This window comes from Eumetopias jubatus, unplaced genomic scaffold, assembly GCF_037043125.1.
Source record: "Eumetopias jubatus isolate StellerSeaLion01/CBP00866 unplaced genomic scaffold, mEumJub1_p1.0 scaffold_7, whole genome shotgun sequence".
Lineage (NCBI taxonomy): Eukaryota > Metazoa > Chordata > Mammalia > Carnivora > Otariidae > Eumetopias > Eumetopias jubatus.
Genome location: NW_028274813.1, coordinates 10504065 through 10529661, shown reverse-complemented (window position 1 = coordinate 10529661; position 25597 = coordinate 10504065). Strand labels below are relative to the sequence as shown.

General features: G+C 49.1%; 2 protein-coding genes and 1 long non-coding RNA gene across 5 annotated transcripts; 2 read left to right on the top strand and 1 right to left on the bottom strand.

Annotated features, from left to right (window-relative positions):
- Window positions 1-56: 56 nt before the first annotated feature.
- On the top strand, window positions 57-16217 carry LOC114205375 (interferon alpha-inducible protein 27-like protein 1). 2 transcript variants are annotated; one of them, XM_088024471.1, is made up of 6 exons: window positions 57-152; window positions 11911-12055; window positions 13047-13175; window positions 14872-14901; window positions 15344-15505; window positions 16004-16217. In XM_088024471.1, exons 2-6 carry the CDS (start codon window positions 11971-11973, stop codon window positions 16084-16086), a joined length of 489 nt encoding a protein of 162 aa, XP_087880597.1. In that variant the 5' UTR covers window positions 57-152; window positions 11911-11970; the 3' UTR covers window positions 16087-16217. The 2 variants fall into 2 exon arrangements, with proteins under 2 accessions (XP_087880597.1, XP_027954628.2); XM_028098827.2 differs by lacking the exon at window positions 57-152 and adding an exon at window positions 9596-9711.
- A 1354-nt stretch (window positions 16218-17571) lies between these two features.
- On the top strand, window positions 17572-22309 carry LOC114205395 (uncharacterized). Its single transcript, XR_003608388.2, has 4 exons — window positions 17572-17656; window positions 18650-18765; window positions 20191-21629; window positions 21783-22309. It is a non-coding gene; the product is annotated as an uncharacterized LOC114205395 (long non-coding RNA).
- Window positions 20061-21923, bottom strand: LOC114205389 (interferon alpha-inducible protein 27-like protein 2A). 2 transcript variants are annotated; one of them, XM_028098841.2, is made up of 4 exons: window positions 21754-21923; window positions 21549-21581; window positions 20809-20970; window positions 20061-20307 (listed from the first exon to the last, which is right to left on the bottom strand). In XM_028098841.2, the coding sequence occupies exons 1-4, from the start codon at window positions 21755-21757 to the stop codon at window positions 20093-20095; spliced, it is 414 nt and encodes a 137-aa protein (XP_027954642.2). In that variant the 5' UTR covers window positions 21758-21923; the 3' UTR covers window positions 20061-20092. The 2 variants fall into 2 exon arrangements, with proteins under 2 accessions (XP_027954642.2, XP_087880598.1); XM_088024472.1 differs by having other exon boundaries at window positions 20809-20967.
- Window positions 22310-25597: the final 3288 nt, after the last annotated feature.

Here is a 25597-nt window from a genome sequence, read left to right as displayed (position 1 = left end):
GCGGATCGCAGATACCCGCAGGGCTGGTGCAGAGAGTGGTGAGAGGGCGCGTGGGTGAGGTGGGGCCGGCGGTTCTCCTCCCGGGATTAGGGAGCAGGCGGAACAGGTGAATCGGCGGTTCAGCATCCGGCTCAGTGCCAGCTTGTGCACCGGTACGCGTTTTCTTCTATTCTTGGTCTAGTTTTAGTGCAGTGGCTGTCCACGAATGAAGTACCTACTGTGTGCCTGGAGCCTTGCAAACGTTTTAGCATCTAATTTACAACCCAACCAGCCTGTATCAGAGGTGCTGTTTTCTCTCTTTTTTTTTTCATGCCTCACCTATTGCTCATAGATGGTTAGGCTAGGTCCGCCTGACTCCAAAGCTCATGCTTTCATTGCCAAGCTCAACTGGCTCCTTTGTTATATGCAGAGAAATCAGCTTCACAGTAGACAGTCACCTTTTCGATGTGGGCGTCACCACACCATCTGGGAAACCTTTCCCGTATGCTGTCTCTGGCTGGTGACCTTGAGAAGTCCGAAAGGAATTCATAAAGTTTAAGGTCAAGTGAGCCTCCTCATCCTGCCTTGGAGCCACCATGGGACAAAATTTAACTAATTTCTTTTTTTTAAGATTTTATTTATTTGACAGAGAGAGACACAGTGAGAGAAGGAACACAAGCAGGGAGAGTGGGAGAGGGAGAAGCAGGCTTCCCGCGGAGCAGGGAGCCCAATGCGATGCGGGGCTCGATCCCAGGACTCCGGGATCATGACCTGAGCCAAAGGCAGACGCTTAATGACTGAGCCACCCAGGCGCCCCTTAACTAATTTCTTTTTTTTTAAGATTTTATTTATTTATTCATGAGAGAGGGAGAGAGAGAGAGAAGCAGAGGGAGAAGCAGGCTCCCAAGGAGCAGGGAGCCCGATGCGGGACTCGATCCCAGGACTCTGGGATCATGACCTGAGCCGAAGGCAGACGCTTAACCATCTGAGCCACCCAGGCGCCCCTTAACTAATTTCTTGAGGGAACTTGCCAGTGTGTCCCCAAGGGCCTGGGTGCATAAAGCCTGTGCCCGAGTAGTGTCTGAAGAAGTCTGGTGACTAGAGACTGAAGCTGTCCAGATGGCAGAGTGAGGAGAAAGGGCTGCATGTCCCTTACATGGCAGGACAGGGGTTCCTGTCCCCTCGGGGCTAGTTACACACCTTGGAGGATTGCAGCGTTGTCCTAACAGAACCTTACCTGACAGGGCTGTTTGGGGGCAAAAGGGTCCTCAGCAGAAACCGTCTAGAAATAGGGCCCCTGAAGTGGGACTTGGGGTCAAAATGGGGCATGGTGGAGATTCTCAGTGGTGGTCTCTGAAAAACTGGCAAAAGCATCTGTATTAGTCAGGGTTCTCCAGAGAAACAGAGACAACAGAATATGTATATACAGAGAGAGAAATTTGTCTTAAGAAGTTGGCTCGGAGTGATTGCGGAGGCTTGACATAACCAAACTTGGATGAGGTAGGCCAGCAGGCTGAAGACTCAGGGAAGAGTCCAACGGCAGTCAACTGGCAGAATCCCTTCCTGCTCAGAGGATGTCAGCCTTTGTTTTATTAAAGCCTTCAACTAGTTGGTTGTGGCCCACCCACACTGTGGAAGGTAATCTGCTTTACTCAGAGTCCACAGATTTAAATGTGAATCTCGTCCCAAAAACACCTTCACAGAAACATCTAGAATAACGTTTGACCAAATTTCCAGGCACAGTGGACACATAAAGTTAACCGTCACAGCATTCTAGGACAGAAAAGAGTAGCTTTTGTTTGGATATCCTCCATGTTGGAGGAGACAACTCTTTTGGACAGCCAAGAAAAATTTACAAACACCACCAGCTAAGTTAAAATAGCTTTTCGCCCCTTTATCTCTAATGGCTTTGGGCAGTTGAAAGCAGCCGTATGGAGAGAAAGTAGCCCTACGGAGAGGAAGTAGATGAAAGAGGGATGAGGAGCAGATTACCTCCCCTTTTCCCAGCTCTATGTCTCAGAGCCTGGATCAGACCTAAGCTGGGGAAAAGGGAGAAGTTAGAAATTTGCATGTGAGATGGAAATTTTGACATCAGATTAGATGGTGTTTTTGTTTATTCATTATTTTTTCACGATATGAGGGGGTGTTTTCCCCCTGATTATTATGGATGAGATTTTAAAATGGCATTCTTTCTGAGTCAGTTTTAGTGGAGGCACAAAGAGGGAGAAGAAAACAGTAAGTGCACAGTTTCCTTCCTCTCCAAAGCAGGTTCCTTAGAGAGTGTTAGACCTGACAAGGAAATTGTCTCCAAACAAGTTTCATGACACGTAGCTCAATATCTAGTCCTAAGTTTGAAAGGATTGAAATTGAAGAGGCTGAGAGAGAGAGAATTTCCTTGCAGAACATTGCTTACAACTTGTGGCTGAAGTTAAATATAAAGTATAACTTGGACTTACAATAATGTATTTCAACAAGCATCTTCTTCAGGACTCCCAGCTTGTTCTCCTTGGGATGTAGCACTTTCAGCTCCGCATTAGATTGGGAGATTTACTTTTTTGTCTTAGTTCTACTAGATTACAAGTACCTCAAAGAATTTCCTTCTGATTCATCTTGGTATTCCCTAACATGCCTAGTCAGTGTCTGGCTGACGTAGTGAGTCATAGGTGTTTGTTGAATGAATGAATGAGAACGCCATTGACCTTAGCTTGAGGGCTAGTTCCCCTTGCCCACTTTTATAGTTAAACCCAGCACCAGAAGTGACGAATACTGACTTTGTCATATAGCACCTGTTCATAGTTCATAGCAGCTTTTTTTGTTACGGCCCAAACTGGAAACAACCAAAATGTCCTATGATAGATGGATGGTTAAACTGTGTGTGGTTATCATTTTGTAATATATACATATATTAAATCATTATGCTATACACCTTAAACCTACAAAATTTGTATGCCGATTATATCTCAGGAACGCTGAGGGGGGGAACCTATGGTACATCTCTTCAACAATAGGTAGGAATGAACTAGTGGAACACACAACGTGAATAGATCTAAAGGGTATTATTTTGAGTGAAGAAAGCCTTGTCTACAGGGCGTGTAACAGTCTTGAAAGGACAGAATTACAGGATGAAGAACAGATTAATGGTTTCCGGAGATTAGGAAGAAGGGCGTGATTAGAGGTTGAGTATGTGGAGTATCTTACACAGAGCTCCTAAATCCTTTGGAATTTCCTGGGTGACAGGAACATCTTTTGTTCTAATGGGCTGATTCTTAGTGGGCCCCTGGGTGGGGGCTGGTCACCAGAAACCCCAAGCCATGATTAGAAGCTTGGAACTTTAAGCCCCAACCTCCAAGGAGGGGAAAGGAACGGAAAACGGAGTTGATCATGCTTATGTGAGGAAGCATAAAGTCCCTAAAATGTGGGGTTCTCAGAACTTCCGGGTTAGTAAACAAGCCCATAATCCATCCATGGGCTGGAAGGGTGGCACACTCAAACCATGGGACAGAAAGAAGTTCCTGTGTTCAGGACCTCACCGTATATAATTTTTCATCCAACTGCTCATTTGTACCCTTTAATAAACTTTGTAATCAATCAGTAATAGTAAGTCAAGCATTTTCCCAAGTTCTGTGAGCCTTTCTGGCAAATTGTCCAACCCAAGGAGGGGGTCATGGGAACCCCCAATGTTAGCCAAGGTGGACAGAACTTGTGGGTAACCTGGGACCCATTTCTTAGGATTAGCATCTAAGGGAGGCAGTCTTATGACCCTGAGCCCTTACCCTGTGGGGTTAACTGCAGTTAGCATCAGAACTGAGTTGAATTGCAGGACACTGAACTGCTGTCCACAGAGAAATGGAGCATTGTCTGGTATGGAACAACCCACACATCTGGTGTCAGAAGTGGTTGTGTAGCAGCAGTGCAGAAACCATTTCCAAATGCTCAACATCACTTGGCATCAGGGAAATCCAAATCAAAGCCACAATGAGATACCACCTCATGCCGGTCAGAATGGCTAAAGTTAACAAGTCAGGAAACAGCAGATGTTGGCGGAGGATGCGGAGAAAGGGGAACCCTCCTACACTGTTGGTGGGAATGCAAGCTGGTGCAGCCACTCTGGAAAACAGTGTGGACTCAAAAAGTCAAAAATAGAGCTACCCTATGACCCAGCAATTGCACTACTAGGTATTTACCCCAAAGATACAAATGTGGTGATCTGAAGGGGCACGTGCACCCCAATGTTTATAGCAATGTCCACAATAGCCAAACTATGGAAAAGAGCCTAGATGTCCATCAACAGATGAATGGATAAAGAAAGTGTGGCGTATATATGCAATGGACTATTACTCAGCCATCAAAAAAATGAGATCTTGCCACGTGCAACGACGTGGATGGAACTAGAGGGTATTATGCTGAGCGAAATAAGTCAATCAGAGAAAGACAATGATCGTATGATCTCACTGATACGAGGAATTTGAGAAACAAGACAGAGGATCATAGGGGAAGGGAGGGAACAATGAAAGAAGACGAAACCAGAGAGGGAGACAAACCATAAGAGACTCTTAATCTCAGGAAACAAACTGAGGGTTGCTGGAGTGGAGGGGGTCGGGGGTATGGGTAACCGGGTGATGGGCATTAAGGAGGGCAGGTGATGTAATGAGCGCCGGGTGTTATATACAACTGATGAATCACTGAACTCTACCTCTGAAACTGATACAGTGTATGTTAATTAGTTGAATTTAAATTAGAAAAATAATGAAAAGCCTCTGTTGCCCACTCAGATGTAAAAATAACTTACACCTGAGTCATCATAATTCACCTAACCCCTTGCCCAGACCTCTGAAGAAGCTCCAAGCACCATGCATTAAAACATAAAAACCATAGAGCACATACATATAAACACAGTAATTTGGTGTTTCTTTACCACCATTTGATAAGGTGCCTCTTTTTCTCAACAGTACCTAATGAACAATTCCCCATGTCAATGAATCTAAATCTATAAATGGGGACAGATCCAAGTTTTAGAGGCCTGAAGCTTACATAATTGGGGAGGGAGAACTCTTTTAAAAATTGTCATTACAATACAACATCCCAGTAGCGCTATAATATCATCCAAAACTGGGGAAGTATGGCAGAGGCAAGTCAGATTGGGAAGAGACAGCAGTTTTAACCAGTTACTCTTAGAATATCCTACCTCTGCAAATAATGAGAATAGTGATGTGAACACATGGCAAGAATCGCTCTCGGGATCTTAGAAAGGGCCAGCGCAGGAAAGGGCCCCCGAGCTCAGGCTTCTTTCACATTGTGGCAAACCTGCCTTTGCCTCCATGATCAGTGGCTGCATAGAATTGTATTATGTGGAGGTACAACATTTTATTGACTTGATTTCCTGTTTCAAACATTTACTGTCATCAGTAACACCACGATAACCATTCATGTGCTGACATTTTTGTGTGCGTGTCTGATTCTTTTCTTAAAAAGAATTCCAAAAAGCAAAATTTCTGAGCCAAATGGAATGGAAGCTTTTACTACACGTTTCCATGTCATTAACCAGAACATCATGCTGTTCACCACCAACCCACGCTGCCGTGTAGGACTAGGGCTAAATTCCTTTCAGTTCTGAGCTCTGTTCTCTTTGCAAGGAGCTCGCCATCAGGTTGGCTCTCCAGGCCTGGGTTTAGGAGGTCAGCTTCAGCTGGCAGATAGTTCTGTCCAGAACCTGAGTCCGCAGTCCCTTGGTTCAGTTCACAATTCCCTGGTTGTTGGGGATTCCTTCCCCAGCTCTAGTGTGCAGTCCCCATTTACTAGTCTGCTGGGTTAGTCCACGCTGAGAATTGCTGGTGGTGTGCCCACCAATTTCTCTTGGCCAGTCACAGTAACATTTCTTGGGTACTGTTGGTGTGCCGAGATGCATATGTGTGTCTTATTTTGTGTAGAGAAAGGCTATTGCTAATGGGGATCTCCAAAGCCAAAAAGCCACAAAGATTGGTGGGCATGGGTCGAGAACCTAAGAGCTATTAGAGCAATCGCCCCCAAACCCAAAGGCTCCTTGTTAGGATAAGTTGGTCATCAAACAGGTTAAATTGAACCACGTCACCCACCAGCCTCAAGAAGATTTCCATGAAGCGAGGTACACTATAAAACACTGCACAACCCCAACCCAGCAGCACATCCCATTTAGGTATTAGTTTGGCCCCGAGAAACCTAAGGGCTTCACCAAAAAGATCCTTAAACTCTGAAGAGTCAAATGTTCCACTTCCCAGCACACCTTTGCAGTCTGCTCTCAGTGCAACAGCTATTGTGAACCCGATGGTGCCATTTCTCTGTCCGCCTCTGCAAGACTTTCCCGTTTTGCTCAGAGACTAAGACCAAGTCCTTGCAATGGCTTATGAGGCCCCACATGGCCTGGCTCCCTGTCAGCTTCTGACTTTAGCTCCTACCTCTCTCTCTCAACCACCTGCTGTAGCCACACTGGCCTCCTCCCTGTTCCTCTCATACCTGGCTCTTTGCCATCTCTGTTCCTTCTACCGGGAAGGACTTCCCCCCATAATTCTGCCTGGCTCATACCTCCACCTCCTTTTGCCTTGGTACTTCTTCAAATAATAGACTGTGTGACTTTACAGTTCTTTATCTGCTTTCATCCCCCCTCCCTCCCTCCTGCTGGCTTGTAAACTGTGAGGACAGGTACTTTGATCTCGTTTGGGTCTTGTGCTGTCTCAGTGCCTGGATCGGTGTCTGGCATGATGGACCAGCCTTCCGTAGAGGCTTTCTGAATAACTGAACGTCGGCCACTGCAAGGATTAATATTATTCTGAAAACCACCTTCTTGTCTTTATTAGAAATCAGTATTTATCCTTTTGTTCTAGAACTTCGATCAGATTTGTTATGAACTGTAGTATGCAGAGTACATCCTGTCCCCAGATTAAATGACAAAGCACTTTATATTAGCTGATGGTGGTGGATACAGTGACCAGATCCTCTCTATGATAACTTGATTTTTCCCTTGACTGGGACCAAAGTCAGGCTGCCGCAAAATGTGCCATGTGGATATATTGACTATTTTAAATAAAAGTTACTTAAGAAACAACCTCTGCAGGGACACTAAGACCCTCCTCTGTACCCCTGAAAGGGTTACTAAACCCGTGATCAAGCTGCTCACCTCAGGACCGTCCAATAAGTTGAGTGACAGGTTGTTGAAGCAAGGCATACAATTTATTTGAGAAAGCCCACTAGCCAAGAAGATGGCGGGCTAATGTCCCAGACAACCGACCATCTTACCACCTCCATGCAGGGGAGGAATTTTAAAGGTGAAAGGAAGGAGAAATCAGCCTCAAAGATTAAGCACATGAGATCAAAGTTTGATTATAATTCTTGAGAGAAGATTGTAGGCTCTAACTGCGGGGTTATCTGTTCTGCCTTGACCGAGTCCCTGGTTGCGGTCACTGGGTTGTCACCTGCTTTGGGGTTGGTATCAGTTGCATTTTTTAAGTTCCTTATAGAGCTTTAAACAATATCGATTCTTACCTTGGGTACAGTTTAAGCTTTAGATTGTGTTTGAGAGTTACAGGCAGGAATGTTAACGTAGTTTGCTCTGTGTTGTAGGTAAGGGTTTCTTATGTAGAGATTACCTTCCTTTCAAACAATTCAATGCGGAAGAGAAGGGAGGCCTTCAAAGTGGCAATGGTTTTGAGACAGCACAGGGACTGGATTTGGGTCCCCTCGATCCTGACGCCCCGCCTTCCTGGATAGCAGGAACCCTATGCCCCTTGAGCAGCATATCTTGCAGGAATGTGGAAGCAGGATGCCCACCAAAGAGGGGACTCGACTAGGAAGCTGGCGAAGACCCAACCAAACCAGTCTGCACCGAGGTTGACCCCAACGCTGACTTTCCACCAACTTTTTCCCTCATTATAATACTAAAAATCACACCCAAGGGTGGAGATTTAACATGCTCATGAGACACACGATGCATGACAAAGCATGTTCTGTCCAGTGCACTTGCATATGCAACTTCTTGTATCTCTCCCCACTACATGCTTAGATGTCACTCCTTTCCCACCTTGGCCTCTTTAAAAACTTTCCTTGGCCTTTGTTCATCCTGAAGGATCCTTTCTTTCGTGGTGTCTCCTTGTTGCTCGAGCATAAGCCCCAATAAATCCCTTGCCTGGGGCACCTGGGTGACTCAGTGGGTTAAGCGTCTGCCTTCGGCTCCGGTCATGATCCGGTCCAGGGATTGAGTCCCGCTTCGGGCTCCCTGCTCAGCAGGGAGTCTGCTTCTCCCTCTCCCTCTGCTGCTCCCCCTGCTTGTGTTCCTTCTCTTGCTGTCTGTCTCTCTCTCTCTCTGTCAAATAAATAAATGAAATTTTTTTAAAAATAAATAAAATAAAACCCTTGCCTAGAACTTCCATGTCACAAGTACACTATGAAGGCACACACATGAGTGTGTCTTTCCACAATGCCAACTTTATTCAATTACAAAGCAAAGTTAACGCAATTATGAAGTAGGTTCAGGGTTCCAAACTCAATGACATTTAACTATGTGGTCACTTTGGCTTCTTAACACGGAACACAAAGCAAAGTATAAGATACAACAAACAAGATAGAACAAGAGGTAAAAAGTTAATGAACAAGGGGCGCCTGGGTGGCTCAGTGGGTTGAGCCTCCGACTCTTGGTTTTGGCTTAGGTCACGATCTCAGGGCTGTGGGATCAAACCCCACATCAAGCCCCACATGGAGCCCTGTGTCGGGCTCCACGCTCAGCTGGGTGTCTGCTTGAGAATTCTTTCTCTGTCTCCCTCTGCCCTTCCCTGCATTTGTCCTCTTGTGCTCCTGTGCTTTCTTGCTCTCAAATAAATGATCTTAAAAAAAAAAAAAAAGAAAAAGAGGGTGTACCCAGTTTGCTACAAATATCCTCCCCTTTTTGGGGCACCTGAGTGGCTCAGTCATTAAGCGTCTGCCTTCGGCTCAGGTCATGATCCCGGGGTCCTGGGTTCGAGCCCCGCATTGGGCTCCCTGCTCGGCGGGAAGTCGGCTTCTCCCTCTCCCACTCCCCCTGCTTGTGTTCCCTCTTTTGCTGTGTCTCTCTCCGTCAAAAAAAAAAAAAAAAAAAATTCCTCCCCTTTTCAAGGGATTTAATCAGTCTTGGACCCTGGCAGACTTCTGGCTCTGCTAGTTCTCAGTTCTGGATGTGTCATCAGCCTGTGCTGGTTTTTGGTGACGTCTGGTCTTAAGAGACAACACCCTTGGGGGCTGACATTACTGCTTGACATGAGTGACTCATCTTGCTCTCTACATCCAGTCCACCACCCCCCTGCCCCCACCAGGTCAATTTCTTTTTCTTTTTTAAGGATATTATTTTTTGACAGAGAGAGACATCGCCATAGGGATCACAAGCAGGGGGAGTGGGAGAGGGAAAGCAGGCTTCCCACCGAGCAGGGAGCCCGATGCGGGGCTCGATCCCAAGACCCTGGGATCATGACCTGAGCCGAAGGCAGATGCTTAACCGACTGAGCCACCCAGGCGCCCCACCTGGTCAATTTCTATTACTTGGCCAGCCCCAAAACCCGAGTAAAAATTCTTGTTTCGGTTTCCAGTTTCGGTTTCCAGTTTGCAGTAAACAAAACCTATCTCATTGGCTGTGCTCCAAAGAGGGAGTTGTTATAAATATCCAGAGTCAGATCTTCTGGAAAATAAATCCAAACTCAGACCCTGGAGTCCACTACATAGAAAATTTGCTTCTGGGTAAGACAAGGAGGGGTGGGTGGGCAGAGGCTGCTCTCTCTCTGGTGGGTGGTGGGCTCAGTGCATGCAAGGGAAGCCCATGTGAATCTGCTCCCAGAAGGCTCTTTGTTTTTCATGAGGTCGGTCAGGAGGGAGGGAAGGGAACTCTAGCCCGTACCTGTCCTTTGGCCTTGGGACTCTGGAACGATAAGCCTTGTTCAAGCCTGGGTGGAAGTGGGCTGGGCAGAGGAAAAAGACAAATGTCAGGAGGAACCAAATCGGAGTCATTCCAAGCCCAGGCTTTGGAAGCAGCTGGACTTGGGGCAAATCACTTGCCCCCTCTGTGCCAGAGGGCTTTCCTCATCTATAAAAGGGGGATAGTAATCTCTTTGTTCTCATTCTCTTAAGTGAGGATGATGGGGGATCGTTGAGCCCACCGGTCAAGAAAGAAGTCTTGAGACGTTTTACGGTGCAAAAAGGTGTTTTTATTATAGCACAGGGACAGGACCCATAGGCAGGAAGAGCTGCACTGGGATTGGGAGGAGTGACTGATTATTATATACTTTTTAATTATTGGGGGTTAGGGATAGTGTAAGTCTAAGGAGTTTGGAAGCAAGGCTTTCAGGACCTCGAGGGACTAGCTGCTGTTAAGCTAGGGTTACTTTTAGTCCTAATAAAACAAACATTAAGGCATTGAGGCAGCTATGAATTCCTGGAGTCAGGTCATGCTGCACATTTCAGGTATCGATCAGTGAGCTACAAGCTGTAAGGAGATTTAATTTAAGCTACGTTTTTCTAGCCTTTGTTTCCCTCGCCGGGGGGATGGCATGAGAATAGGAACCCAGAGAAACTTGATAGTGTGTACCTTAAAACATAATTGGTTCTTATTTCCTAATTCTGGTGCCTTTTAAACTGCTCTCTGGAGGGACACCTGGGTGGCTCAGTTGGTTAAGCGTCTGCCTTCGGCTCAGGTCATGATCCCAGGGTCCTGGGACCGAGCCCCGCATCGGGCTCCCTGCTCAGCGGGGAGCCAGCTTCTCCCTCTCCCTCTGCCGCTCCCCCAGCTTGTACTCTCTCTCTCTCTCTCTCTCTCTCTGCCAAATAAATAAAAATTGTTAAAAAAAATAAACTGCTCTGTGGAAACTTAAGAAAGTCCCAGAAATAGCTAAGAAGTTGGCACTGCGGTTTGGGAGGTGGGAGGAAGGAAGCAGCCCTCCTGGAGAAAGAAGGGCCACTTCCTACCCTACCTTACTCCTTTCCAGGACCCTTTCCAGACCTGCTGCCCTGACAAACTCAGAGCGGTCTCTCTGTCCCCACTGGAACCCCTCAACTTTTTCAAAGTTGTGGGCACCCCACTTCAGGTGTCCCCTCCCCCCATCAAAGCTCCACCCTGTTCAAAAAGAAATAAGCCCACATTGGAGTCATTTGCCCCCCCCCCACAGCACACCCAAGGCTTCATCACAATGTCAGCCTCTCCCAGGAAGGTGACCTTTTGTAAGTCCATCTGACATGTCCGGCTCAGCACTAGTGAGGTCATCTGCCATCTGTGTGATACAAGCTGTTTCTCCCTGATGTCCTGGCCTGAAACAATCCTTCCTTTTCTTTTGCTGTTAACGCCTTACCTCACCTTCTCCTTCTTAGGAAAGCCTTCATTTTTGCGTAGCTTCTCAGAGCACCTCTCTGCTTGCTGCATGGACTGCTGCCCCGTAACCAGGGGTCAGGGTGCAGGGCGCAGGAGCACCAGGCTCAGCCACTCGCCGCTGACAAAATCCAAAGGCAGAGAGAGAGAGAGAGAGCGAGCAGGGGTGAAACAAGAAAGGGATTTATTTCAGTGAGGCCAACACGGGGAAGACAGTGGACCAGTGTCCCAAAGGCTGCCTCCAAAGTGCTGAAAATATTGCCAGGTTTACCTAAGGAAAATGTGGGACAAAGTCAATGAGTACTGCAGATGGGTCGTGAAGGTCATTGCCTTGGGTCCTTATTGCTGGGGGGGTGGGGGGGTAGTTTCGGTTCCCACCGTGGGAAGCTTTGTCCCCCCAGGCTCCTGCCTGAGTTAAAAGATAAGCTGTAAGAGGAACCTAATCAATTAGAAAGGAAAACTGAGGTCAAAATGGAGGTGTTGAAGTCCTTTCGGCCCGATACATGCATGATTCGCTGAATAAAGCCAATCAGATCCTCACATTTTCTTGGGTTGAATTTTGTGAACCACCCTCTCCGCAGATTGGACTCCGGTGGGTGCTTGTCACTTTCTGCACTGTGGAATTCTTCCCAGTAGCCACTATGGCGTCTTCCCTGGTTTCTAAGGTAATGGGGTCCACGGTAATGGCAGTGAGCCTAGCCAAAGCCACGGAGGTGGTGTCCGCAGGTAAGTGCTCACCGAGGGGCTGGTGGGGAGCGAGGAGGTGGATGGGGAGGGACAGAGTCCATTTCTAGCTTCACCTCCTTGGTTTTCACCGACGTGTCCTGATTTTGACAAAATTCTTCAGTTGGGGCCCATTTTCTTCATTAGTTTGTGTGAGCGCCCTCTCCAGTCTTAGCTATTTATTCTCGCTGTTTATCTTCTCTTTTGTCTCTGTTATAGAACAAGAATTCAACTGAGTACATTTTAAATACCTAACTGGCTTTGTCAGTAGTCAATTCATGAATTTGGCCAGCTTCCCAGTTAGCAAGGAGAGGGGAGCTCCAAAGGGCTACAGAAAATTCAAGTTTTTAAAAGGTAGAGAACAGAAAAAAAGAAATTATTAGGAGAGAAACCATTGTTTTAGGCAAGGTCACCCTCCTAAGGGGAATGGAAGGGGCCCCACGGTAAATTGCCTAGTGCTCTCTGGGAAGTCCCATGTTGACTGGTTAAGGGTTATAGTCCTGGGGGACTGAAACTGCAGTCAGGTTAGCTATTAAGTCTCGGTTTACACTTGGGGCCTTAACGGAAGTGACGCCATTTTGGGCCTGTGGTTTTCTTTTTTAACCCCCCCACCCCCCCAGGCCGCAATAACTCCCGCCGTCAAGGTCAACCTTTCTGATATGCTTAATGGGTATCTGTTTTTCATATGTATTTTTGCAAAATGGGTGTTGGCTTTCTGTTTGCACGTGTTTTAATTTATGTATAGAATAGTGTGCTGCCGACCTCATTGTATTGCTTTTTCCACCATGAGAACTATGTTTATGAAATTGTCAGGGTCACTAGGTGAGTATTTAGTACTAGCTTCCAATTGTTGCAAACACTGCCACTTAGCTGTCGCTCTCCTGGTGCAGACACCCAGGGCCCTCCCTCCTTCCCCAGCACAAACAGCAGCATAGTATGGAATGGGGAGGACGGGTCCTCCAACCCTGTGCACTCACCCTCTCTTCTTTCTCAGGACTCACCCTGTCATCCACAGCCGCTCTGAGCCAGGCCACAGCTTCCCTGGGATCCCTGCTGGGGACGCTGAAAGCCTCCAGCCTGCTGGGATCCCCTGTGGTGAACTTGACTGTTTCCAAGGTTGGAGGTAACTGGCCCTGGGTACTCCAATACGTGCAAGCGTGACAAGGAAGTCAGGGCCTGGGCTGCAGCCCGCAGTCCTTCCTGTTTACCAGAAATACAAGGATTCCTGAGCTTATGATAAGCAATCCTTAAAATAATCCGGATAGCCAGATTTTATCCAATGCTCTGTCGTACTAGTCACTATGCTTAGCACTTGACATTTATCGGTTGCCTTAATCCCATAACAACCCCGGAAGAAGGAGGGACCTTAGGGCCTTGGGCAGGGAGGTGGGATTTCTCCCAAGCCTGGGACCGGAAGTAGAACTAAAATGCAGAGAACCTGGTGTAGGGAGGAGGCCTCAGGGCAGGGCAGGTTCTGAATAGCCCAGAAAGACCAGACCACCCTCCCATGGATGACACCTGGGGAAGCCCCACAGCAGGCTAGCCACTGAACAGCATCCCTTTCCCATGAGCCTTCTGTGCACATCGGGACGCAGATAGGCCAAGCTGCCGGCCAGCCTGGTGTCACCTTTCCTGCCAAACCATAATGTCCAGCAGCAGCCAATACCTTCTAACCGGGCTCTTGATTCTTGAGTCTCTGACTCCAGCACCCTACCCAGGTGGCCCCTCTGGTCACTCAGGGTTTGGCTTTCACCTTTTAACTTCCTTTCCTATCACCCCAAGGCTCTCTTCCTGGGGAGCTGGCAGAGTTCATTCCTGCACTCTTTTGCAGGCCTGGCGCCTATGGCTCCAGCGGACCAAGACCTGTGCCTGCCCCCTAGGGACCCACCGGGTTGGAGAGCCAGGCCCATGAACACCTAAAGGGTCTCAGCGCCTTGGCGCACTGAGGGGCTGCAGCCACAGGGGGGCAATGCTGAGTTCTGATTGGACGCCTCTGGGGCAGCTTCCCAGAGGAGGGGGCAACAGGTCTGACCTTGACTCATCTCAAGTACTGTTCAGGTGTTCAACAGTGCTTGCCCTGACTTGCCAGGCAGTGCGAAATGAAGCACATCTCTCTCCATGAAGGCTTATGGCAGTCTGAAAAGATTTGCCGGACAGTAGGAGAAAGTTATATAATCTCCCACTGAGAGAACATTGACCCTGAACAGATATCATTGTTCAGAGAGCGTGGCATCCCGTTCCTTCGCCTCGACCAACACCACCAAGCCCTAACCCACTCTGCCAAGTATCCCTCGTTTACCCAGGAAGGGATGCAGGGCAGCATGCCTGTTTTGCCACATCTGTAGGGGTGTGTTTGTTTTTGTTTTGTTTTGTTTATTTTAAACAAATCAGGTTTGGATGGCAGAGAGAAAGAGAAAGATTCATTTCTGCTCTCCCCACAAACAGCCCCCCATCGACCAATCCACAGACAGATTGAAAAAAACAAAGCAAACACTCTATGTGATAACTGGGTTTTCTGGAACGAGGACCTCAAACCCTGTCTCCAGATAACTCCAGGTTAAAAAAGCATGCAAATCCATGTGGGACAATCATTCAAGTCTGGAATCAGCCTCCCTAGCAATCCTTGCCAAGCTCAGGGCTGCAGGGTCCCCTTTCCCAGAAATCCCCCATGTCTGAATGAAGCAGGGAGGCCTCAGGTGAGGTCATTTCTTCCCGTCTCTCAACGTGGGCAGCGCCCTCCCCCTGGGTGGGCTGTAGGTTCAGGGAGCCAGGGAGAGGGCAGTGTGGATCCACTCACAGAATGTTCTTTTGGTTTCTAGCCCAGGCTGCAGCAGCTGTGATAGGAGGAGGTGAGTCTCTGCAGGGAAGGGGTCCAAGTCCTTATCTGCCCCCCCCCAAGCCTGGGAGCAACCGTTCTTGTCCAGGCCTTGCGCAGATGGTGGGGAGGAGGTGAATCATGGAGATGGTCAGGAAGCCAGGAACAGGAAACAAGAAGCAAGGAGCTTGGACCCACGGGTGTCATGGAAACTGTACAGTGGAGGCAGTCCCAGCAGGGGCCCCATCTCCTCTCACAGGGGACATTCACTGTGTGACCTTGGGTGTGTCTTTGAACTCTTCCAAGCTCTTGTTTCCTCTCTGAGAAATGGGCCATGTCCACAGTCTCTTCTGAGCTCAGAGTTCACCCCCTTGCCTGCCCCCCACCCTGGCTGAAGCCCCCTGAGCCTGATTGAGTTGTGGGGGGGGGGTCCCTTCCCCTGAGCCCTCCTCTTAACCCAACTCCTCCTCCCACAGCCCTGTCCGTGGCTGCTGTGCCCCTTGTGCTGGGGGCAGTGGGCTTCACCGGGGCCGGAATCACTGCCTCCTCGCTAGCGGCCAAGATGATGTCCGCGGCTGCCATCGCCAATGGGGGCGGGGTCGCCGCCGGCAGCCTGGTGGCCACGCTGCAGTCCGTGGGTAAGCGTCCCCGGCGGGGCTTGCTGTGCAGTGTGAGGAGGACAAGAGCCTCAGGACCCGGCCCAGATCTTAGCCTCACCCACCCTCAGTCTCTGTCCCTAAGTGTCACCCTCCAGGTTTTCTCTGGGAGGTGCAGGAGGGAAGGACGGAACCCTGGCCCGGGGCGTGCAGGCTTCAGGCTGGCTACCCGCAGCGGCTTGGCTGGGTGCCTCAGGGATGTCCGCCCCACCTGGGCTCAGCCTTCTTCCCTGGAGAGTGACCGCTCCCGGTTCTGGCTTTCTCCACTGGAGCGCATGCCCCAGGGCTGCAGGCCCCTGTCCTCCCAACGCAGAGATCCTGAGGGCTTTGGGCAACAGGAGGGTGCTGACTGGGGTTCCAGGGCCTCGAACCCTCCCGAGGGGCCCTGGCATCTTTGACCTCACGGTTTTGTCCCACGGAGCTGGCCCAGTTCTGCAGCTCTGAAAAGCTCGGCTCCTTCCCACTCTGCTTCTCCCCCAGGAGCCGCTGGACTCTCACTGTCATCCAAAATCGTCCTGGGCTCCGTGGGGACAGCGCTCGTGTCCCGCATGGTGGGCCTGTAATAGTTTCCGGCCTCTCCGCCTGCAGAGAAGAACCCTGCCGCCCCCGGCCGGCCCGATGCAGGGAGGGACCAACCCTGGGTGACAACTGTACCCTGAGGAAAATAAGGAATAAAAATTGTTGTTGCAGCCCCTCCTGAATCCCTTCCTTTCTGCTTGAAGTCAGAGGGTCGGGTCCCTCCTCTTTCCCAGTCTTGTGGTCAGAGCGACATGGCGTAGGGGTGCAGTCGGCTGGGATGGGCCAAAATGTGCAGACTGGTGGCTGCCCCTGCCCAGCTTGTGACTGTGTGTGACTTAGGGCAGGCCACCTCCTCTCTGGCCTTCATTTGTCCCTCTCAGCGTGGGGAGTTGGTCTAAATGACCTCAAAGATCTCAGCCAGGGTGGGTGTTTGGCTCAGTTCCTGGGCAGTCAGGAACCGTGTGGGGCTCCCGGGCCGGCGGGCGAGGGCATCCCTCCAAGCTGCAGGTCTAATGGCTCTGTCCTAAGTGGCCTGACTCAGAAGCCCCAGGCCCCATGAGTCACTGTTCCATCCTCAAGTTAAAGTCCACTGTCCAGCCCTTGCTGTTGTCCTCAGCAGCTAGAAGGGAAATCTAGTTTGCCGGGGGCTCCGACCTTTCTAATTCAGGGCCCTAGTCCCTAAATGTCCTCCTCCCAGAACAAGATCTTAGAGAAACTTCTCTTCACTCGGATGGCTTCCAACTCGGAGCATCAGAAATTTGGCTTATGTACCGATTTGCTCCTCCTTTCCACAACTCTTGGAGCACATGCTGTGGGTCAGGCCTGGCCAGGTGCTGGGGAACTTGCTGGGGAACTTGGACTTTTCCTAGACAGCTGAGAGAATCTGCTGGGGGCATGGACCAACAGGTAGACAGCGATGCTGTGCTCTGGTAAGTGCCATGCCAGAGACCAGCCCAGGGCTCCGGGGCCCAGCAGAAGGCACAGAAAGTCTTAGTCTGCTATAAGAAAAAGCCTATAAACTGGGTGGTTTATAAGTAACAGAAATGTATTTCTCACAGTTCCGGAAGCTGGGAAGTCAGAGATCAAGGCACTGGCAGCCCCAGGTTGCTGGTGAGAAGGTGTTTCTTCGAGGGCCCCTTTTTGCTGTGCCCTCACGTCACGGAAGGGCAAGAGCTCCCTCTGGCCTCCTTTGGAAGGGTACTAATCCCACCCAGGAAGGCTCCACCCTCATGATCTCAGCATCTCCCGAAGGTCCCACCTCCTGATACCATCATCTTGGGAGTTAGGACTGTACCCTGAATTTTGGGGTACACAAACATTCATACCATAGCAGGCATGTTGGGGAAGAGAAGTTTGGGTGCTATCCTGAGGGTTGTGGAGAGACAAGGGTTTCCAACCTGATATCGACCCAATGGCAGACCTGCATCCCTGCACGCTCTGTCCTAGGTGCTGTCAGCAACCTGACAAGATCTTGGTTTCCAACAACAACCAAACGTAGGAGTGTGGAGCTATGGACATTGAAAAAAGTTAAGCGACTCATCCATGTCCGCCAGTGGTGTCTTGTTGGGTCACTGAAGCATGGTTGCTACCTAGCCATAGGAATCACCCCTTAGGGTAGTAATTCAATATTTGGTTCTTTTTCTTTCTTTTCTTTCTTTGATGCCTCGGAGAATCTGATAAGGGCTGTGAAGCCTCTCCCCACCAAAACACACACATTCCCAAAATAATGCCTCCAACTTCAAGGCCTTCATTAGAACTTCTGAAGGCCTCCTTGGGGTTGAAGGTCAATGCCCCTGCTTTAACTGGAGGTCCAGGTCTCCACCAGGGCACATGGGTCTGCCCTGGATCTGGAAGGTTGGACAGGTTGGCTCACTCCCTGCCGAGGCCCAGCAGACCACTAAGCAAGACCCATTGTTCTGGGCTCTGTGCCCTGACCTCCTTCGCTCCACTCCCAGGTCCCAGGGGGCCTGTTTTATGCTGACCTCCTTCTTCCCCTTTGGCTGTCAGGTTTGGCCTCTGGAGTAGGTGGATGTCTTTCTTTCTTTTTTTTTTTTAATTTCTTATTGTTATGTTAATCACCATACATTACATCATTAGTTTTTGATGTAGTGTTCCATGAGCCATTGTGCATAACACCCAGTGCTCCACGCAGATCATGCCTTCTTTAATACCCATCACCAGGCTAACCCATCGCCCCACCCCCTCCCCTTGGAGTAGGTGGATTTCTAAGCATGGTGCCCAGTGACCCTCAGTCTCACATACTGTCCCGCCCTTAGGGTGTGGTGGGTCCTGTGAACGTGATAAGATACCACTTCCATAATTATGTTCAGTTATATAACGGAGATAATGCGGGTGTGTCAAAGCTCAGCTCATCCTATGAGCCCTTTAAAGGCAGAGAATGTTCTCTGCTCAACACAGAGAAGGGATCAGAGGATTTGAAGTGGGAGGGGGATTTGAAGATTCTTACCATGGGCTCCGAATGCGAGCCCCATCTGGCTGAACAGTTGATTTTGGTCTTGTAAAACCCTAAGCAGACAACTCGGTGAAGCCTGCCTGGACTTCTGCTCTACACTATAACATAAGAAATTTGCCCTGATTTTTGGCTAGGTGCATGCTCCCCACGGAAGGACTGCATTTCCAGTATATCCAGACTGGGTTCTGGCCAGTGGAAGATGAACAGAATGAAGGATGCCATTCGCTGGGCATGCAGTTAAAGGGAGCAGGTGGGCCCGCCTTTCCCCCTGGTCTCCTTCCCATGAGTTCGTCTACAGGCAGGGGAATGACCATCTTGAACCTGCAGATGAGAGCAGCACATTAAGGAAGGCAGAACAAGGGGGCGCCTGGGTGGTTCAGATGGTTAAGGGTCTGCCTTCGGTTCAGGTCATGATCCCAGGGTCCTGGGATCGAGTCCCATATCGGGCTCCCTGCTCAGTGGGGAGCCTGCTTCTCCCTCTCCCTCTACTGTTCCCCCTGCTTGTGCTCTCTCACTTTCTCTGTCAAATAAATAAATAAAATCTTAAAAAAAAAAAAAAAAGAAAGGCAGAACAAGACGTTGGCAGCCTGGGTCTCCGGGAGCCGAGCCACCCCTACCCCACCCTCCCACCCCCAGCTGAGACTCATCTGACTGACTAACGGAAAGAAACTTCTCTTGTTTAAGCCAAGAGGGTCTCTTTCACAGCAAGCTGACATAGTCTAATGAACACAGTAGGGGATCTTCATGTCGAGCAACAGAGGAATCGGTCCGACAGAGGGTTGCCTTTACCTGTGCTGTCCTCTTCCAGACATCACTACAATAATAGTAACGGACTAAAGAGGCTTAGCACCACTTGGGCAAAGAGAAGGCGAGAGATGACAGGAACACGACTTTGGGAGGCAGAAGTCACATGGACACATGGTTTCACTGAGCAGTCCCAGGAGAGCTGAATCTTAAGTTGTCAGTGGAGAAGGGGAGAAAGAGACAGCTCTCCTCCGGAGGACCCCAAGGGCCCCACTCCTGGAGGGAGGCATTGGGGTGGACCAGCACAAGTCTGTTGGATATCTGTTTAAGAACGAGGCAGATCCCGGGGGTCCCCTCCAGCAGACAACTGGCACTTTATTTTTGGAAGGTTTGGGTCTCTGGGACAAGGGGCACCTGATGCAGCTGAGAGCGGGAGCTTCGTACTAAAAAATGAAGAGTTCCCATCCAAGTGTAGAGACCCCCGTTCTTCGCCGATAGGCGCCCAGAGCGCGGCAGCCAGGTTACAACACCCAGAACAAAGGGAGGAGGCTTCTTCTCAGGAATCTTACCTGCCCAAGAAAAGAAATGTTCCCATTCTGACACCTGGGGGCAGGGGTGCTCATCGAAAGGCTCAGCCAGGGGCGCCTGGGTGGCTCACTCAGTTAAGCAGTTGACTCTTGATCTCAGGGTTGTGAGATCAAGGCTTAAGATTTGCTCTTTGCCTCTCCCCCACCTCTAAGAAAATAAATAAATAAATAAATAAATAAATAAATAAATAAATAAGGCTCAGCCAGATCCCAGTACAGTCAGGGAGGTGTGTCTGCACATGATCTTTATTTCTCATGCTTCTCTGACCCCACTGGGGGTTTTGGAGGTTCAACTTGGGATTCTTTTTCTTCTGGCTCATTTTCTTCTGGCTCTTTCTCTTCAGCCTCGGCTTCTTCTGGGGGAGAGGGAGGTGCCTTTTTTGAACGTCCAAACCAGCCTCCGAAAGCTGACCCAACAGAGCCCAGGAGGATTTTGGATGACGTGGAGAGTCCAGCTGCCCCTGAGGAAGAGACAGAGGGTGAGCATGGGCACATGCAGTGGCCAGTGGCCCCCACCCCCCTGGAGGTCTGAGGCCCGGGAACCTGGATCCCTCCTCTAGGTTCTGAAACCCCCAGGGCTCCACTTTGGGCAGAAGACGCTGGATGAAGTGAGAGACAGAGGACAGTCAGCCACAGACCCTGATTGTGACAGGTCCCCTCACCTTACCCAGGAGGCCACTGAGGCCCAGAGGGGAAGGGACCCTCCTAGGCCACCCAGGTGTCAGATCTGGGCGGGGCTGTACCCGGAGCCCTGGGCTCCTTCCCTTCTTCTCCCTCCCAGAGCTCCCTTAGCCCTCCACTCCTACCAGACCTCACTCAGAAGGAGCCAGAAAGAGGGCAGTCAGGGAGAGTCAAAGGACCGGGAATGCGGAGGGAGAGGACAGCCTGTCCCTCAGGCTTAGCCTCTGCTCCCCTTCCCCCGCTCCTCTCCCGCCCCTCCCCCCACCTGTCCCCCAACAAACCCACGGACTGCAGCGTGGCCACCAGGCTGCCGGCGGGGACCCCGCCCCCGTTGGCGATGGCAGTCGCGGACATCATCTTGGCCGCTATTGAAGAGGCGGTGATTCCGGCCCCGGTGAAGCCCGCGGCGCTCAGCACGACGGGCACGGCCGCCACGACCGCTACTGCGGGGAAGAGGAGCTGGGTTGCCGCGTGGGCCCAGGGCAAGGGACCGCTCCGGAGCCCCTTGGCAGTTTCGGGGGCCTGTCTGCGCTGAGCATGCGGGAGACCGCTCGGAGGGGGTCCCAAGGCAAAGAAAAAAGTGGGGGATGTGGAGCCAGGTGGGGGCGAAGGTGTCACAGGAGGCCCAGGCAGGCCCCGTTTGGGTCTCTAGCTTGCTGCGCGACCCCGGGGACGTCACTGCCCCTCACTGGGCCTCTTTGTGTGTGTGTGTGTGTGTGTGTGTGTGTGTGTAAATGTGGGGTGCGAGATACACCATTGCAGTTTCCAGTAGTCACCCCACCCCCGACCCCAGTCAAAGGAAATCTCTACATGCTCCTTATACGGAAGGACTAGGGGAGCAGCCAGGTCCCGATCAGGTGTCCTCTTAAGGGCGAGTACTGTGAGCGGGGGGGCTCTCCGGTCCTAAGGTCCACCCGGGCAGTCCCGGGAGCGGAGGGGTGGCGGGTCGCCCTCCCAGCTGGAGCAGCGCCACATCTCCGAAGTGCCCTCCCTGGCGACGGAGAGGATCCGGGCAACTCACCTCCTCCCAAGACAGCACCCGCCACCATCCCTTCTGCGGAGCCGAAAAGGGGAGAGAGACAGAGAATGAGTCAACTAGTTAGTAAGTGGAGGGAGTGAGGGAAAGAAGCGACCTCTCTGGCCCGCCCTGGGTTGGGGACCGGGAAGCCTACGAGCCAATCCCCCCCCCCCCCCCCCCCCCGCCGCCCAAACGAAGCTAGACTCACTCATCACGGAAACTTCTTCCTCCTCCCAGCTCAGCTCAGGAAATGTCGAAGCTCCACGGGGTGTTATATCCTGGGCGAATCAATGGAGACACCGCCCGCCGCGGGGCTGGCCCTTCCCTGCTTCTCAGCCCAAGCAAAACCGGGGACCGTCCTGCCACCCCGCCCTCCACCCCGCCCGCACCCCTCCACCCACCTCTCCTTGTCTGGGCTGGTCTGTCCCTCCAGCTCCCGACCCCACCCCTCTGCGGGCTCTCGGGCCCAGTGGTGATTTCCCTCTTGCTTGGTGGCTCCACCAAAATGAAAGAGAAAGGAGCCCTAGAGCATCTGAACCACAGAATTGTTTCCAACAAAAAAACAAAATGTGAAGAAAAAAACCAAAACAGATGACTGCTGAACAACATGGTTTTGAACTCCGTGGGTCCACGGAGTTTTTTTAAATAGTATAGCACTGTAAATATATTTTCTCTTCTAATGATTTTTTTAACAGCACTTTCTTTTCTCCAGCTTACTTTACTGTAAGAATACAGTGTATATATAATACATATAACACAAAATATGTGTGAATCGACTGTTTATGTGATTGGTAAGGCTTCTTCTGGTCAACAGGAGGCTAGTTTTGGGGGAGTCAAAAGTTGTAGGCAGATTTTCCACTGCGCAGGGGTTGGTACCCCTAACCACGCCCCCCCCCAACGTTCAAGGGTCAACCACATTTAATTTCGTTTCCAGAGGGAGATACTGATACATTTTGGAGTATTTCCTTCCAGTCTACCTCACCACGGCCACCCCATTTCTGTCACTCTCTGAAGATGTAACCCCCTACCAAGTTCCAATCACATTGTGCACACTACCTTGCAAATACCTCATTTAACTGGTCATTTAAATTTCCCCAGGCTGCTTAATATTCTTCAACATTCTCTTTAAAGTCAAGTTTATTGAGATATAATTCACACATGGTAAAACTCAACCTTTCAGCATACACATCTGTCAGTTTGGACAAATTTTACAGTCGTGGAACCACCAGCTCAGACATGGGACATTTTCAACACCATATCCCAGCCCCCCGCCCCCTCCCACCAGCCCCAGATTCTTGCAGGCTCCTTTGTAGTCGGTCTTCGCAGACCTCAGGCCCTGGCACCCGCTCATCTGGTTTCCATCCTACACATTTGCCTTTTCCAGAACTTGAATGTGTTTTGTACTTGTCATCAAATGGCTGTCCTTCGTATCAGCTCCCCTTTTAAGGGTTTAAATTCTTTCTAATTTTTGTTCTCAGAAATTATCCTGGCTTGAAGTGCTTAGGTCACCATGCACAAATATTTTCTGATAATATGTTCCTAGAGGTGGAGTTGTTGGGTCAGAAACTATGCATTTCTTATGGCATTGATATTTATTGTTAGGTGCTTTCCAAAAATATTATATCTGTCTATACATCCCTCAAAAGTATGTAGGAAGATCTATTTTTTCCTACTCCTCACCAATGGTTAACTTTGTCATAAAAAAAGAAAAAAAAATCTTTGCTGATGAAAGGAGAAAAAGGGTGACTTATTTTAATTTATATTTCTTTTACCACTAATGAGGTGTGAAAATAAAAGGAAACGTCACTAAAATGGAGTGGGGAGGCCAGGAGGGGGAGCTCTCCCACCACCATTCCTCAGTTGCAAACCCCCAACAAGAGACCTACTTTCCAAGTGGACACTGCTTTAGCTACTACTTTGCCTCTCCTGGAGAAGGAAGACTTTTTCACCCCCTCTGGCAATAGCCCAGCCAATGAGAGACTGTCATAACTCAGCCAATGAAGAGCCACTGTACTTTGAACTCCCAGTTTACTTCAGTGGACTTTTTATTTCTATAACAGCCCTCCCAATTTCCGGTTCCCTCTGTAAGAGAGCTTGCTTCCCCTTTGTTCTCCAGATTTGCCTATGCTTTCTCCAAAGTTCTGTGTTGTGGATTGTCATTTTCTGCCATTTCTGAATAAGCCAATTTTTGCTGGTAAAATATCTGGCAGTTTATTTTTAAAGTTAACAGAGGCTAATTATTTGGGGGTTTATTAGTCTTATGCGACCCTTATGTTGTGAATTATCTTCCCACATTCTGGATTTTTTTTTCCATTGAGGTTTTTTTTTTCCTTATAGATATATAGGAATAATATATTAACTCTCTTAATCCATTCTCACAGATGTTGCAGAATTTTGTGTCCAGTTCATCCCTTTTTTTGACACAAAAACTGTTTTTAAAAATGATTTTATTTATTTACTTGAGACAGAGCAAGACAGCACAGGCAGGGGGAGCGGCAGGCAGAGGGAAAGGGAGAAGCAGACTCCCCACTGAGCAGCAGGAAGCCTGATTGGGGCTCTACCCCAGGACCCTTGGGATCATGACCTGAGCCGAAGGCAGATGCTTAACCAACTGAGCCACCCAGGCAGCCTGACACAAGAACTTTTTAATACTCATATAAATTTGCCAATATTTTATTTTTTTGTCTTTGTGTTCCTGTAAAGGTTGTTCCCATCGGCTATCAGATACATCACCTGCATTTTTTTTAAGTTTTTCTGGGGTTTCACTTTTTAAGATTTAACTCTTTAGGGGCACCTAGCTGGCTCACCCAGTTAAAGTGACTGACTTTTTGTTTCAGCTCAGGTCGTGATCTCAGAGTCATGAAATTGAGTCCATGTCAGACTGTGCTTACAGCAGAGTCCGCTTGGGACTCTCTCTCCCTCTCTTTCTGCCCCTCCCCACTGCTTCTCTCTCTTGCTTTCAAATAAATAAATAAATCTTTAAAAAAAATGAAATTAACTTTTTAATCAGTCTAGAATCCAGTTTGGTACCTATAGGGTGCTTTACATACCTATATATGTCTTAGTTATTCCAACATCATTTATTAAATCATCTTTCTTTTCCTCTTTGATTTGAAATTCTATCTTTATATTCAAAATGCACATACTGACATATATACCAGTATAAGCGTTTTGGAGTTTCTCTTCTTTGCTAATGAACTCTGTCTTTTGGCAACACGATCACACTGTTTTAATGTTTATATATTTATATTTGATTTAATATCTGCTCATTTTGATTTAGGTTTTAAAAAATATTCTGGCTCTTCCTATAATTCTTCAGATGAACCTTAAAAATATTTTTTTCAATTTCCAAAAAAATCTTTCCTATTGATTGAAACTGAGCTAAGTGTTTAAATAAATATTCAGGGAGAAAAGCTTTACAGAAACTCCTCTTTACATCCAGGAACATGATAAGTCTTTTCACTTATTCAAGTTTTTTAAAAAATATTCCCTAATAAAATTTTGTAGTGGTTTTTATATAAGGACTAGATATTTCTTTTTTTTTTTTTAAGATTTTATTTATTTATTTGAGAGAGAGAGAATGAGAGATAGAGAGCACGAGAGGGAAGAGGGTCAGAGGGAGAAGCAGACTCCCCGCTGAGCAGGGAGCCCGACGTGGGACTCGATCCCGGGACCCCAGGATCATGACCTGAGCCGAAGGCAGTCGCTTAACCAACTGAGCCACCCAGGCACCCAGGACTAGATATTTCTAAATAAGCTTTATTTATTTTTTTAAAAGATTTTATTTATTTATTTGACAGAGAGAGAGAGAGAACACAGCAGGGGGAGCAGCAGACTCCCTGCTGAGCAGGGAACTCAGCTCGGCTCAGGGCTCGATCCCAGAACCCTGGGATCGTGACCTGGGCCAAAGGCAGCCACTTAACCAACTGAGCCACCCAGGCACCCCAAAATAAGCTTTATTTTTAAAGGAAGTTTTAGATTTACAGAAAATTTGCAGAGATAGTACAGAGAGTTCAAACATACCCCACACTCAGTGTCCCCGTCATTGATAA

Excerpts from the sequence above, each read along its gene's own strand:
- LOC114205375 (XM_088024471.1), top strand. The coding sequence starts at position 11,971 with ATGGCGTCTTCCCTGGTTTCTAAGGTAATGGGGTCCACGGTAATGGCA. Across the intron at positions 13,176-14,871 it reads GACTGTTTCCAAGGTTGGAG|CCCAGGCTGCAGCAGCTGTG; the intron begins GTAACTGGCCCT and ends TTTGGTTTCTAG. Across the intron at positions 14,902-15,343 it reads AGCAGCTGTGATAGGAGGAG|CCCTGTCCGTGGCTGCTGTG; the intron begins GTGAGTCTCTGC and ends CTCCTCCCACAG.
- LOC114205389 (XM_028098841.2), bottom strand. Across the intron at positions 20,971-21,548 it reads GGGTGCTGTCTTGGGAGGAG|TAGCGGTCGTGGCGGCCGTG; the intron begins GTGAGTTGCCCG and ends TCTTCCCCGCAG. Across the intron at positions 20,308-20,808 it reads GGCCACGCTGCAGTCCGTGG|GGGCAGCTGGACTCTCCACG; the intron begins GTTTGTTGGGGG and ends TCTCTTCCTCAG.